This window comes from Podarcis liolepis (assembly GCF_965112155.1).
Source record: "Podarcis liolepis genome assembly, chromosome: 14".
In the NCBI taxonomy this organism is placed as follows: domain Eukaryota; kingdom Metazoa; phylum Chordata; class Lepidosauria; order Squamata; family Lacertidae; genus Podarcis; species Podarcis liolepis.
The window spans coordinates 24,139,839-24,153,551 of NC_139569.1; the positions used below are offsets into that span (position 1 = coordinate 24,139,839).

At 46.0% G+C, this 13,713-nt stretch overlaps 1 protein-coding gene across 2 annotated transcripts in view; it reads right to left on the reverse strand.

The window, feature by feature from the left end:
• The window catches only part of PKD1 (polycystin 1, transient receptor potential channel interacting), a 112,463-nt gene that overhangs the window by 19,936 nt on the left and 78,814 nt on the right, over window positions 1-13,713 (reverse strand). For both annotated transcript variants that reach the window (XM_083473932.1, XM_083473931.1), the window contains exons 19-27: window positions 12,896-13,112; window positions 10,769-10,928; window positions 9,572-9,728; window positions 8,574-8,714; window positions 5,364-5,963; window positions 4,360-4,525; window positions 3,798-4,050; window positions 2,927-3,122; window positions 614-784 (exon numbers count right to left, since the gene is read on the reverse strand). In XM_083473932.1, the coding sequence (XP_083330058.1) occupies window positions 614-784; window positions 2,927-3,122; window positions 3,798-4,050; window positions 4,360-4,525; window positions 5,364-5,963; window positions 8,574-8,714; window positions 9,572-9,728; window positions 10,769-10,928; window positions 12,896-13,112 (2,061 nt within the window). The remainder of the gene's footprint in view (window positions 1-613; window positions 785-2,926; window positions 3,123-3,797; window positions 4,051-4,359; window positions 4,526-5,363; window positions 5,964-8,573; window positions 8,715-9,571; window positions 9,729-10,768; window positions 10,929-12,895; window positions 13,113-13,713) is intronic.

Genomic DNA, 13,713 nt, shown 5'->3' on the forward strand with positions numbered 1-13,713 from the left:
TTGCCTCATTCTGACTAATGATCAAACCAGCTCTGCCTGAAAATGGTCTGTGTAGTTTTTTAAGTGACCGTTTTACATTCATTATGTTTCTCATTCAGCTTTAACAATCCAGGCTCTGCTAAACTGTAATTATGATATTCTCTGCAAAATGCTAGCAATGAGTTTTGTTCTTTGTCTTGGCAGATGGGAGAGACGCAGCTTCAAAGGGGGGGTGGGGGGGCTCCAGAGGGGAAACTGCCGAGTTGCAATTCATCAAGAATTGCAGCTCTGTTCATTTGGGTTGCAGAGGCTGGATGGATCCCCATTTGTTTTCTAGGCGCACACTTTGCACACACAACTGAGCTGGTATGGGGTGGGATTGAGTGTTACCTCTACCCACCGACGCCACCTAATAACCGCTAATAACCCTGGGAGAGCCAGTGTGGTGTAGTGGTTAGAGGGCCGAGCTCATCCATCCATCCTTGGGCCAGTCCCTGTAGTCTCTCAGCCTAGCCTACCTCACAGGGCTGTTGTGTGGATTACATGAGGAGGGGGAGAGCCAGGCAACAACAAACACAAACAAACAGGCTTTGGGTCTCAAGGCCTCAGCTGCAGTCTGCTCTCACATACGCACCTTTATTGTCATGCCAGATGCGAATCTTCCACACACTCCCAAGACTCCGTTCTGTGGCGATCTGGAAGATATTGAGGCTGTTGCGGTGGAAGGCGTTTTCCCCATCCAGGTGCCGGTGCCCAGATTTGCTCTCCATCCCATACAGAGTGATTCCCACATGAGCCGTTGTCCCTGGAAGGAAGGAGGAAGGAGTGCAAATTCTTAAAGGAGGAAAGTAGCCTGGTTTATGTCTCATGTGGGGCAGGGGAGGGGAAGGTGAAATGGGACTCTTCAAGCATCCTTCATCCCCCAGCCTCCAGCCTGGGACAAATGGTCCCCCACCCTCTTTGCACCTCAGCTTTGCATCTGGAGAAAGGGCACCCCAGGGAGGAGAGGCGTCCAGATCATTTTAATTCGCAGTTCCTGATCCAATAACTGAAGTGAAGATTTGCGCTACTCTGAATTCCGTGGTGCGGTTTTATTTCAGGATTTTTTTAAAAAAAAAACATGTCAGGGAAATTTAACTGTGACCCACCTTACATTGCAAATTACATAAAAAAATTCATTGTTTGGGGGGGAAGGGCAAACAAAAGAAACCCCAATTCTCTAACACACATCCACACAGTTGCTTAACATACAGCCTGAGGAAGTGTCCCGGTGATCTCAAAAGGTCACCCGTGACTTTGTGGCACTTTGGTTGGTTTTAAATTATTCACTATTATTCATTAAATTTGCTAGCAACTTGTTACACATAAAGGCCTCAAAAAAAGCAACATTAGGAAGAACTTTATGGTGGCAAGATTCATTCGACGGTGGAGCAGGCTCCTTTGAAAGCTGGTGGATTCTCCTTCATTGGAGGTTTTTCAGCAGAGGTTGGGGTCAGGGATTATTGAGCTGTGATTCCTGCACTGCAAAGCGTTGGACTAGATGACCCCTGGGGGTCCCTTCCAACCTTACACAATTCTATTATGACTTGCAACGTATTAAAAAAGTTAGCGTAAATATGCATAAGTAATAATTTAAAGACTTCCATACAAAAACACATGCAGGTAATAAAAAAAGACGCCCCTAAAGGGAGATTGCTGTCCAGCAGGGTTCAGATTATTCTCCATCCCCTCTCTTCGCAGCAAGGGGAAGTGCACCAGGCTTCACAAAGGCCTCCTCCCCATCCCCAACCAGCAAGTTTGGGAAGGGTTAGTCTGCATTCTGGTCAGCACAGGAACATGCTTCTCTGGTGTGCTATTCCACCACACCCAGGGATCACATTACAGCATCCTTGAGAGCAGCAGCTGAGGGGCTGGACGGATCCGTCCTCCATTTCCTCTCCAAACAGGAGTGGCTCTAATACTCATTCACTTGCCAGGGTTTTACTGGGAGGGGATGTTTGTCCTGGATATTCTCTCCACAGAGCGGCTAAAAAGGCTCCTCTTTGCTCTGTCAACGGCTGCCAAGGGCGCAACAGTTCCACCTAGCCCACCCCAGTGACCCTCTTGATCTGTGGTGCGTGGTTTAAGCAGGGTGGCCTTCACCAACCTGGTGCATTTCCAAAAACTTTTTTAGAGAAGAACTAAGCTCTAGTCAGAACAGAGCTACTGAAATTAAGCCCATGGATTCCAATGGGTCTCCGCTGAGTAGAATTCAGCTGGCTGCAGTCCTGAAAAGCTAAACCTAAACCCAAGCGAGCTTACTTCCTCCTCCCTCCCAAACCATTCCCCTTTTATGCCATGTCTGTTTGGATTGTAAACTTCCAGGTAGGGATGGTCTTTCCCCCCCTTAGTGGTTTACAAGCCACTCCTGGAGCCTTTTTTGGTTTGAAGAGCAGGAGAAAAAGCCATTATTTTGTAAAGGTCTATTTTTATTTTAAAAACTCATACCCAATACAAAGTATCTTTTTATAATACACTAGAATAAAAGAAATGGTTTCAAAAACTAATCTAAAAAGGAACAGGAGAAAAGAGAAGGAAAAAGGAAAAAAGAAAGAAAAGAAGATGGGGAAAGATAAAAAGTTTTCTGGTTCTGTCTATCATGAACATCCAACTATTTTGTTTTCTGTAAGTCAATATTGTTTTCAGTCTTCAAATCCAGCTATTACAAGTTCATTTCCCTTTTCATGCAAAGAGCCCACAATAAGTTTCCAATCCTTAATAAATGTCAATACTGATTCATCTCTAATTAAACACATTAGCTTTACCACCTCAACTAAGTCCATTAATTTTATGAACCATTCCTCCATAGTAGGTAGGGCTGTATCTTTAAATAATTAAGTGCTAACATGGCTGTGGGAGAAGACACAAACATTTCTTTGAGAGTGCCCAGAGCATCACAGCTACTCACCTGACCCCTTGCCCCAGCCCGTTTTCACCAGGACCTCATACTTGTACAGCCCATTCTTCCCACAAAAAGGGATCACCCCCGCGCGGTTGATGTCGATCAAGTCCAGTTTGTGCACAATCACAGCCGCCACCGAGTATGTCACAAAACAGATGGCGCAAGTCAGCAGCACAATGTAGTTCAAACCTGGGCCCGGAGGCTGAGCAAAATATAAAGCATATATATATGTGTGTGTATATGTGCTTTCCTTCCCTGTATAAATTTATAAGTTACTTTGAGGAGCAAGGCAGCTCACCCATACAATGACAGATTAAAAATACAATCACTATATAAAGTTATTTATTCCATGTAATGTATATACTGCTTGATTGTAAGGAAGAAAGGGGGGTGGGGAATCAAAACAACAGAAGTACCAATATAAGGATCAATATAAAAAGGTAAAGGGACCCCTGACCATTTGGTCCAGTCGTGGCTGACTCTGGGGTTGCGGTGCTCATCTCGCTTTATTGGCCAAGGGAGCCGGTGTACAGCTTCTGAGTCATGTGGCCAGCATGACTAAGCCACTTCTGGAGAACCAGAGCAGTGCACGGAAACGCCGTTTACCTTCCTGCTGGAAGCCATTTACCTATTTATCTACTTGTACTTTGACGTGCTTTCGAACTGCTAGGTTGGCAGTGTTGTGATTTTAGCTCCCACAAGCAGGGACCGAGCAACAGGAGCTCACCCTGTCGTGGGGATTCGAACCGCCAACCTTCTGATCGGCAAGTCCTAGGCTCTGTGGTTTAACCCACAGCGCCACCCGCGTCCCTAAGGATCAATATAGAAAAAGTTAAAAGCAGTTTGAAAGAGTTAATAACCCTTAGACTTGACTCACAGGCCGAATGAACTGCACAGAATGAAGGGGGACAAAAAGGCTTGCACCAAAAGCTGTCAGATGCTGGGTTAAGCACACAGCCTTGTCAGGGGTGGCCCCCTCCAAGGGAGCCATGCCTTCAGTCTTCCAGTGCCCCTCCTGCTCGTTGAAATATTGGCACAAGGAACTGTACAGGCCCAGGGTCACTTCCACAGCAGTCCAGGCAAAGTGGTTGGTGATGTTTAAGTAATATTCCCTCGCAGGGTTGCTGGTGCTAAGGGAGAGAAACAAACGAACAGTAAGAAAGGACTGGTTGTAGAGGCACACTTGACCTGCGGTTGTGAGCAGACTTTGGTTCGTGGTTCAGCCACACATCTTCAGTCCAGGCAGATGAATCAGAATAGTTGCATCTCTGCATTCAAGGCATGAATTTAAGTGAGGAGAGGCAACCATCCACCTCCTGCTATATCCACTAGCGTCAGCCACTAGGCTAGCTTCTTCCAGACCCCACCCACAGCAAGTTCCTTCCCTGCCTGGGAGCTCATTGTGGGCTCTTCTGCGTAGCTGCAGAGGTGTCACTTACTCAGGGGAGACAAAGAAGGTGTAGCGCCGGTGGTCGCCCTGAGGCATCCTAGTCATATCCTCCAGGTGGATCTCCTTGGAGGCTGTGCAGTTGTGCTGGTGGGTCTCAGGTGAGTGGAAGAGACAGACAGCAATGAACGGCTCCTGCTCACTGGACACATAACGGTCTTGTTGTTGGGAGGAAGAAAGGAAAGACAGGGTCAGAAAACAACTAGATGGGGGAGCCACAAGCAGCAGAGATTGTGCAATAGAGCTCTTATTCATATAGGATTGAGATAGATTAGATAGATTAGATAGATAGATAGATAGATAGATAGATAGATAGATAGATAGATAGATGATTGATAGATAGATGTAATTTAACTTGAGCAGTTAATGTGCGTAACAAGCAGCCATTTGTGCACATTCATAAGGCCTTCTGAGGAATGTGCACATTATCTGTCCATGGAAAGAGAGCTGAGCACATTTCCTGGTCAGTATAAACAATCTCCTTCGGGAACATGCATGAATTCTGTAAATTCTCCAGCCAATATGCATAACCTCCCAAAAGGCTATAAGGAATGTGCATATCTAGACAGCACTCTGGGCAATATGAACTTTCTCTGGTCAGTATCCATGGTCTCCCAGAAGCAGAAGGCCTGAGGAATATGTAAAATAACTGTCTACTGCGCTGCACATTAACCCCGCAACTTACATAACCATATCCATATATATCTACAGTATATATACACACACACTTCCAGAAAGGTATTAAGGGATGGGTTCTCCCCAGGCATGCAAGTTTTTAGCACAATCTACTTTACTTGCTTATTTATTTATTTCCGCTTGCCCTCAGAGCCCAGGGCAAGGTACATAAAACATGGAACAAAGTCCAATAAACAGTTCTAAAATGCACTGGCCTAATCTCACTGGAGGAAGGACAGGAGAAATGCATACACAACAGACATTGTTAAAAGTCTGGGTCCATGTAGCAACTTTGCGGAAGCCACAAAAACCCACACTTACCATTTACAACACTGAAGGTGACCTGGAAATACAACCCTGCTTCTGCATTGTCATCCTCCACCATGACCACTGCAGTCCCCGAACTCCTTTCCTCAATCATGACCGTCGTCATGGTGATGTTCTTCTCTCCGGGGTCCAAGACCGTCACGGCAATAGCCTTCTCGGGACCCAGGCTCCCCACCGGTATCTCTGTCCCGTTGTTGTCCTGGAACTCCATGGACGCCACCTCGGAGGAGACGGTGTAGTTGGTGACGAAGCCGAAGGGGAAAGGGTTGTAGTCCACCCGGATCATGACTTGGACAATGTCTGTCAGGTCGGAGAACGTGGCGTTGAAAGCTAAGGGGATGGAGAACTGGCAGCTGGGGTGCTCCTTGTAGCAGAGGAGGCCCAGTGGGCCAGCCCGCTTGCCCTTGGCCGTGATGTTGCTTCCCGCCAGTTCCAGGGGCTCCTCGTTGAGGACTCGGGACTTCATCAGGATGCGCATCAGGTCGGTGGAGAGGGCGTACGCCTGGGAGGCCACCTGGACGGGGCTCTGGTTATTGCACGTTTCCCGAGGCTCAGTCTCCTGGGAGACGGTGTTGACAAGGTGGATCAAGTCCCCTGCAAAGGAGCCAGGAAAGGTTAGTGTGGTCCTTACTGAGGATGGAAGTTCAATTACCATATTTTTTGCTCTGTAAGACTCACTTTTTCCCTCCTAAAAAGTAAGGGGAAATGTGTGTGCGTCTTATGGAGTGAATGCAGGCTGCGCAGCTATCCCAGAAGCCAGAACAGCAAGAGGGATTGCTGCTTTCACTGTGCAGTGATCCCTCTTGCTGTTCTGGCTTCTGAGATTCAGAATATTTTTTTTCTTGTTTTCCTCCTCCAAAAACTAGGTGCGTCTTGTGGTCTGATGCGTCTTATAGGGCGAAAAATACAGTAATTAAATCAGGGGTGGGGAACCTCAGACCTGGGTCGCCAAATGTGGCCCTCCAAGCCTCTCTGCCTGTTCCCTGGAACTTTCTCCAGGCTACACCTGTCATTGGCCCCGCTCCACACTTTCTGCAGGTGCTTTTGACTAGCTGGAATGTTTTGCTGAACACTGATCATGCCTCTTGCTTGCCTGGATGGAAGATGGAAAGGTAGCACCGTGTGTGTGTGTGTGTGTGTGTGTGTGTGTGTGTGTTTTGCCTGTGCAGAAACGTTTGACGGGGGTGAGGGAAGACTCACACCCCTTACATGAAATGGTACCCTTTCACGGACTTTGTTAAGAAAGTCAAACATGGTTTTCACCTTCCTTCGACCAATGGAACATTATGGAGAGACATGTTTGTTTGATTGCCCTTCTTGGAACATCTAAAACCACAACCATCAACTGCTGTTTTTCTTTATTTATGTACAACTACTAAGCTCTGTTTTCCTTGTATGTCTTGTTACTTGAAATTAAAAATCAATTTAAAAAAGAAGCCTCTGATTCTTGCTAGAATTTAAGTCCCGCGTAGAAAAATAAGAGTCTGATCCACAGCTCCACTCACTTTTCTCCCTAGCCCCATCCAACACTGGCATGTGGCCCCCAGAAGAATGCCCATGAGGGAATGTGGCCTCCAAGCTGAAAAAGATCCCTCACCCTTGAATTAAGCACTGTGTTGATTATCCAGCCACAAATTAAACCTCCTGCCCTCCAGTTATGTTTGAGGGCTGAGGATGACCATAAGCAAAGATTCTGGAACTCAACCCTGATGGAGGGGAAAGAAATGCAGAGAAGCCAAGAGTGCTCAGCAGAAATCTAGATGGACCCTTTTTTTTTACACCTGAACCTTGAATACTGACCCCACTGGGTTTCCCTTAGGATCTCATGAACTGTATACAGTGGTGCCTTGCAAGACAAAAATAATCCGTTCCGCGAGTCTCTTCGTCTAGCGGTTTCTTTGTCTTGCGAAGCAACCCTATTAGCGGATTAGCGCTATTAGCGGTTTAGCGGCTATTAAGGGCTTAGCGGCTAAAAGGCTATTAGTGGCTTAGCGGCTTAGAAAAAGGGGGGGGGGAGCGAAAAAAATCGCAAGACTTGCAAGATGTTCTCGTCTTGCGAAGCAAGCCCATAGGGAAATTTGTCTTGCGAAGCGCATCGAAAAACGGTAAACCCTTTCGTCTAGCGGGTTTTTCGTCTTGCGAGGCATTCGTCTTGCGGGGCACCACTGTAATGACACGGAATATCGCATTCCACCACTCTCAAATTCACCAAGAAAGTAATTATGAATAAAGGCGGCTGTATTCCTAACAAATGAATGTGAGGGTTTTCGTTTGCTGAAGCAAAGTCTAAAGTGTTTCTTACTCCCTTACCTCTCACTTAAAGGGAAACTATGTGCTGTTCCCTCGGGTTCTCAAGAATGGCTTTCAAAATTGAAGATTTGCTATGCGCATATATATATATATATATATATATATATATATGCAGGTTTTGGTGTCCTCGGGTGTCTTCCCGTGTAAAAGTTGGGGTGTCTAGGCGACCTAGACACCCCAACTTTTACACGGGAAGACACCCGAGGACACCAAAACCTGCATTCCTGTACCCGTGAAAATCTACGAAAACAAATATATATATATATATATATATATATGCAGGTTTTGGTGTCTTCGGGTGTCTTCCCGTGTAAGAGTTGGGGTGTCTAGGCGACAGAGCATATTTATAGGAACTCAAACACTGAGATCCTGCTCTGTTCCAGTAACAAGAAGCCGAAAGCACCAGCCTGAAGATGACGAGTGAGACCTCGTCGAAACGTCGCCTAGACACCCCAACTCTTACACGGGAAGACACCCGAAGACACCAAAACCTGCATTCCTGTACCCGTGAAAATCTACGAAAGCAAATATATATATTTATATATATATATATATATATAAATTGATTTGGGGATTTATTAACATAGGAACACAGGAGGTGGGCTTAAACCCAGGCACTCCTCCATCAAACTCCATATTGTCTACACTGACTGGCAGCAGCTGTGCAGGGTTTCAGAAAGGGAGGTTTCCCCCCAGTTCTACCTGGAGATTGAATCTGGGACCTTCTGTATGCAAAGCAGATGCTTTGCCACTGAGCCAGCCCTTCCCAGGTACTAAAGCTCCCATCATTTACAGCTGTGCTGGTTGAGGTTGGTGGGAGTTATAGTCCAAAACATATGGAGGACACAGGATTGGGGAAGGCTGCTTCAAAAACGAACTTTCCTGCGCACTCACCCATGATGTTGAGGATGTTGTCTGCGATGGTTGTTGGGGTCATGGTCCCTTGCATGGTCTCTCCCTGCAGAATGGCCATCATGTCTCTCAGCTTCTTCAAGGTCTTTGTCAGGCAAGCTTGGCAAATAAACTCCTTGTTGGCTACCTGTGAATCCAAGATGCAAGTTAATTGACCTTATATGTCGACCCATCAAGTTGCCAGTCCTCATGTGAGCATAACAACTGCAAATGGCAAACTGCTACTTGATACACAACAGTTTCCAGGCATGCACTGCTATCTTTGACACCAAACACTAGCAAATGTACTCACAGGGGCTGAGAAACCCCAGCCCATGGGAGAACCATGGACACCACTGAGCGCATTGGAGGAGAGGTGGGATATAAATCTAACAAATAAACTTGGTGTCCTTCAGATGTTTTGGACCACAACTCCCATCAGTCCCAGTATCCTATGGCCATGCTAGCTGGGGCTGATGGGAGTTGTAGTCCAACTCCCTTCAGCCCCAGCCCCCTCCCACTTGCTCCCCATGCCTAAGAGGCAGAGTCTTAATAGCACAAGGATGGAAGAATGAAGAAACCCCGACGAAAGAACTGTGGCAAGAAAAACTGATGGATTACGTGGAACTGGCAAAACTGACACATAGACTATGTGACAAGGATAACTCTGATTTTAAAGATGAATGGGAACCTTTTATGAAATATTTGAAGAAGCAACAAAATGAATTGGACTCTTCGGCAGGTTTTGAATAAACATTCACAAACTCTTTATTGTAATATATAGACAGATAATTTGAGGATTTTACAATTTTATAACATGCAGACAGAAATATGTGTTGAGAAACCAGAGAAAGGAGCTGAGGGAAGTCTGGGGGTGTTCTATTGGGGGGGGGGCAAAAATGGAGGGGGGGGAAACAATGTGGATGATGTATTTTTGTTAAATTACTGTGTTGAAATCTTTAATAATTTTTTTTTAAAGAGGCAGAGCAATGCGATACCACCTACCGTACACTGAGCCAGGGCAGCTGCGATTTGCTGGATGTCATCCACAGTGGTCACATTAAGAGAAATCAGAGTTTCTGTAATGTTCCTCCGTGTCCAGGCCCGGAGACGGTCTTCATGTTTGGTTTCTGGTTTCAAACGCATGGAGCACTCATACTTACATCGGGAGTGAAAAGAAAAGTATGTGAACTAGAATCTTAAGACAGTTCTTATGAGAGCCTATGTAGTGTACTGGTAAGATTAGGACCTGGGAGAGACCAGGGTTCCCACTCAGCCATGAATGAAAGCTCACTGACTGACACTGGGCCAGTCACTGCCTCTCAGACTAACCTACCTCACAGGGTTGTTATGGGGATTAAATGAGGAGAGGAAGAATCATGGATGCTACCCTGAGCTCCTTGGAGAAAATGATGGTATAGAAATGCAGTAAATGAATGAATAAACAAGCCATGGGCTCTCTCTTTCAGTGATAAGCAAGGAGGGAAACCTTTCCATTTCCATGGGGTAAGTAGCCATCGGGAGGGGGAAACATGTGGAGTAAGGCATGTTAGTTTCTCTTTGCCACTGAGCAGCTGCTTAGAGTCACAAGGCTCTGTTTACATTCCAGAGAAAGTCCAGGCTATTGGAAGTCTCACAGGAGACCAGAGACGGATGTGACGTTACTGGTTTCCTGTTTCCTTTGTTCCTTTGTTCAGTTGCTCTCTGCTTTCATAGAGAGAGGATGTCCTTTCTGTCTGCGTAGCTTAGAAATAAAACTCTTTACAATGTAGCCATAAATCTTATCACTTCCGCATGCTGCTGGAAACTCTGCTTAATGGGAACGTGCCTTGGAGCCTCATCAAAGGCTCAGGTCGTTAATTATTCGTCGGAGGCGATTCCAAAGGCTCGGCCGGAGGAAAATGAGGCTTTATCAGCTTGGCCGAGCGGAGATGCGGACAAGGCAATCTCACAGATAAACTGGTCCCAAGCTGTTAAGGGCTTCCTGTACTAATAGTAACATCTTGAACTTGACCCAGTAGCAAACTGTCAACCAGCGTGCGTCTCTGAGCACAGGTGTCATATGCTGACAGGTTCTCACTGCTGTCAGAATCATGTTGAATCTACTAATAATGCCTGCCTACCTACCTACCTACCTACCTAACAAATGTCTTGCACTATCATTCCACCCAGCCACCAAAAAAGGTGTTGCTTCATACCTCATTTAAGATGGTGATGAGAGCCAAGGAATATTCAATGACCTGTTGGGGATCGCTCTGTTTCACCAGGCCCTGCAGCACCACCTCAGTCTGGTTGGAAAGCCACTGGGGAAGGCTGTGAAATCCTTCCGGAGGGCTAGGCAGCGTGATGGCCATGGAGCTGGGAAGGAAAACAACCTCTCAGTGTCATGCAAAAATTCCCCGCGCATAGAAAAATAGAAGGGCAAGAGGGGCTTTGTGTCTTATATGCTAGCTTTCTATCTGCAGTATTATATATTAAATGTGGAACAGTGGTTCCCACCCCCCAAAGGGGAACACTGGGAACTTTGTGTGAAGATTCCTTGTGGTTTAGGGAGATGGAGTACTTCATATGGTCCTTAGCATTCTTCAATCCCTAGTTGTTTTCTTGAGGTGCACAAAAGTTAAAGAGCAGGACACACACTCCCACTCAGGCTCCTCACATGTTTTCCTCTCTACATTAAAGCATTGTTGTGATAGATCATCTCAGCTTCCCCAGAATTTTTCTAAGAAAGGGGCAGGGGTGTGTGATGCCAGCATGAGAAGCAGGCATCTCGTTTAAGATGAATGTTGCATTGCTCTGTTTCCAATTTGTCCCCAGCAGAAGCCCATTCATCACCACGAAGCTGTTTGTTACTGATGAGAAAAGGGTGCTGAATCCTTTCTTGAGTCAAACAAATTGGACAGCGCTTACAGACACAGCCTCTCCCCTTGATTTATAAACCAACAAACTTGCATTTCAGAGAGTATCGATCTCCCACCTGCCACCCATATTATCTCAAAAGAGCTGTAAACCTGGACAAACCCTTGTCATCAGCCTTTCCCCAACAGATGCCAGGAGTTATTGTCAACTCCAAAGCATCTGAAGGGAACTGCAAAGGAAATGTTTTGTTACACAAAAATGTAACTCTTGCTCCTAAGTTAGCTAGGGGACCATGAGGTTAACTTGTTAAGCCTGGCCAGAGGTCAGTCCGGAAGGTGGCACCCTGGCTGGGAATTAAGTGTCTGTAGCTGGAAAACCTAGCAGTTTCCTGCCAACCTAGCAGTTCGAAAGCACGTCAAAGTGCAAGTAGATAAATAGGTACTGCTCCGGCGGGAAGGTAAACAGCGTTTCCGTGCGCTGCTCTGGTTCGCCAGAAGCGGCTTAGTCATGCTGGCCACATGACCCGGAAGCTGTATGCTGGCTCCCTCAGCCAATAAAGCGAGATGAGTGCCGCAACCCCAGAGTCAGTCACGACTGGACCTAATGGTCAGGGGTCCCTTTACCTTTAGCTTTAGCTGGGAATTAAGACCCTAGTACTTCCCTGAGGTTTTATGGGTTGGTAGATTAGAGAACCAGGAGGAAAGATGACCAGATCAAAGCGTGATCCCAGGATACAAAGGAAACACACCTCTTGCTATAATAATAGATAACTGGCTTTAGCTTGAGGGTTTTTCACTAGAGAAAGCAGATTATGTCTGACTCTTTAGCTGAGGTGCTATGAACAGATGCTAAATTGGGTAAGGCTGATGCCAACTCACCCTAACTTGGAAGTCTCCAGGCTCTTGGAAACCCCTCTACAGACCTACGGGAAATTCTTTCCCAGGGATGTGGTGAGTACTCAAATAAAAACTGCTGAACATTTTGTACTAACCCATGCAAGTTTGGACTGATCCTTGAAATAGGTTAAGACTATTTCCGAGCAAACAGGACTGGGTGGGGGCATCCCTTATTATGCAAGGGGGGGGGGACTGGGGGCAGCAGGCTCACCTGTTGATGGACCAGTCATCCAGCCTGCCCATCTGGCTGCAGACAAAGAAATGACAAGCATTTGGAGGGGACTGAGGAAACAGTAGGGTTTGTGGGTATTTATAAGTGCTCATATGGGTTTTTGAAGTCAGCAGAGCAGTATTAGTTCGTCTTCTGTAAAAAGAACACTGTTTTGGAAAGGAAAGGCCCTTCTATGTGGATATTTTTGTCTTAGCCATCACCTGTATTGGATTTGACATTGCTTTAACTGTTTTTAATGTGTTCAACAGTTTTAAATGTGTTTCCACTGCATTGTGGAATTGCTTCAAGATGCTCCAGTGGAAGTGAGCCGCAAATTAAACAACAGAAACAATCATCACCTGTTGAAAGCCACAACGGTTGCTCCCAGCTGGTCCTGCACCAGCACCGAGACAGACACCAGGGAGCCTCCCTCCTGGAATCCAGGGGGCAAGAAGGCAGAATGTTCGGAATGGCTGCCTTTATATACCCAGAATTCCTCACAGTGGCCGGTTCGGCAGCGGGCAGCAAGCAGTGTGTATACCAAGGGGGTGTCTTCGTCCTCCGTATCTCTCCAGCCTGCCAACCAAATGCACAAAGTAGACCAGGGGTGACTACAGAAGGTAGATCAGGATTTAGTGGGTAATTTGCAATGGGTTGTTTGCAGTATTAGAGTAGACCCATTGAAAATAGTGGCCACAACTAATGTAAGGCCACTAATTCCAATGGGTCTGCTCAGAGGAGAACTTAGCTGATAACAACCCAACAGATTTATTTATTTATAATAAATATTCATAAACTGTCCACTCATATGCAACACCAACATGGTGTACAGCAGGTACAATATAAAAGTTTAAGATACCATAAAGACATAATGCAGAATAGTCATAAAAAATGGCAGGCTCATCTTAAGAAAATATGAACAACTGAATAAGACTGTTGGCATAAAATGTATTCAAGAGACACTTGAAAGTGAGCAGCAAGGATGCCTGCCAAATTTCTGTGATGTAGGTGACACTGAGAATGACCAACTCCTAGCTGACACATTTTGGGCTTCTGAAACATGAACTAATGGCGCTACTGTTGGTGACCAGCATGGCTTCCAGTTGCTCAACAGAATGACTTTTCCCACCTGAATTAAGCTGATGAAATGAAGAACCCTTACAGGGTTGTTGGACAG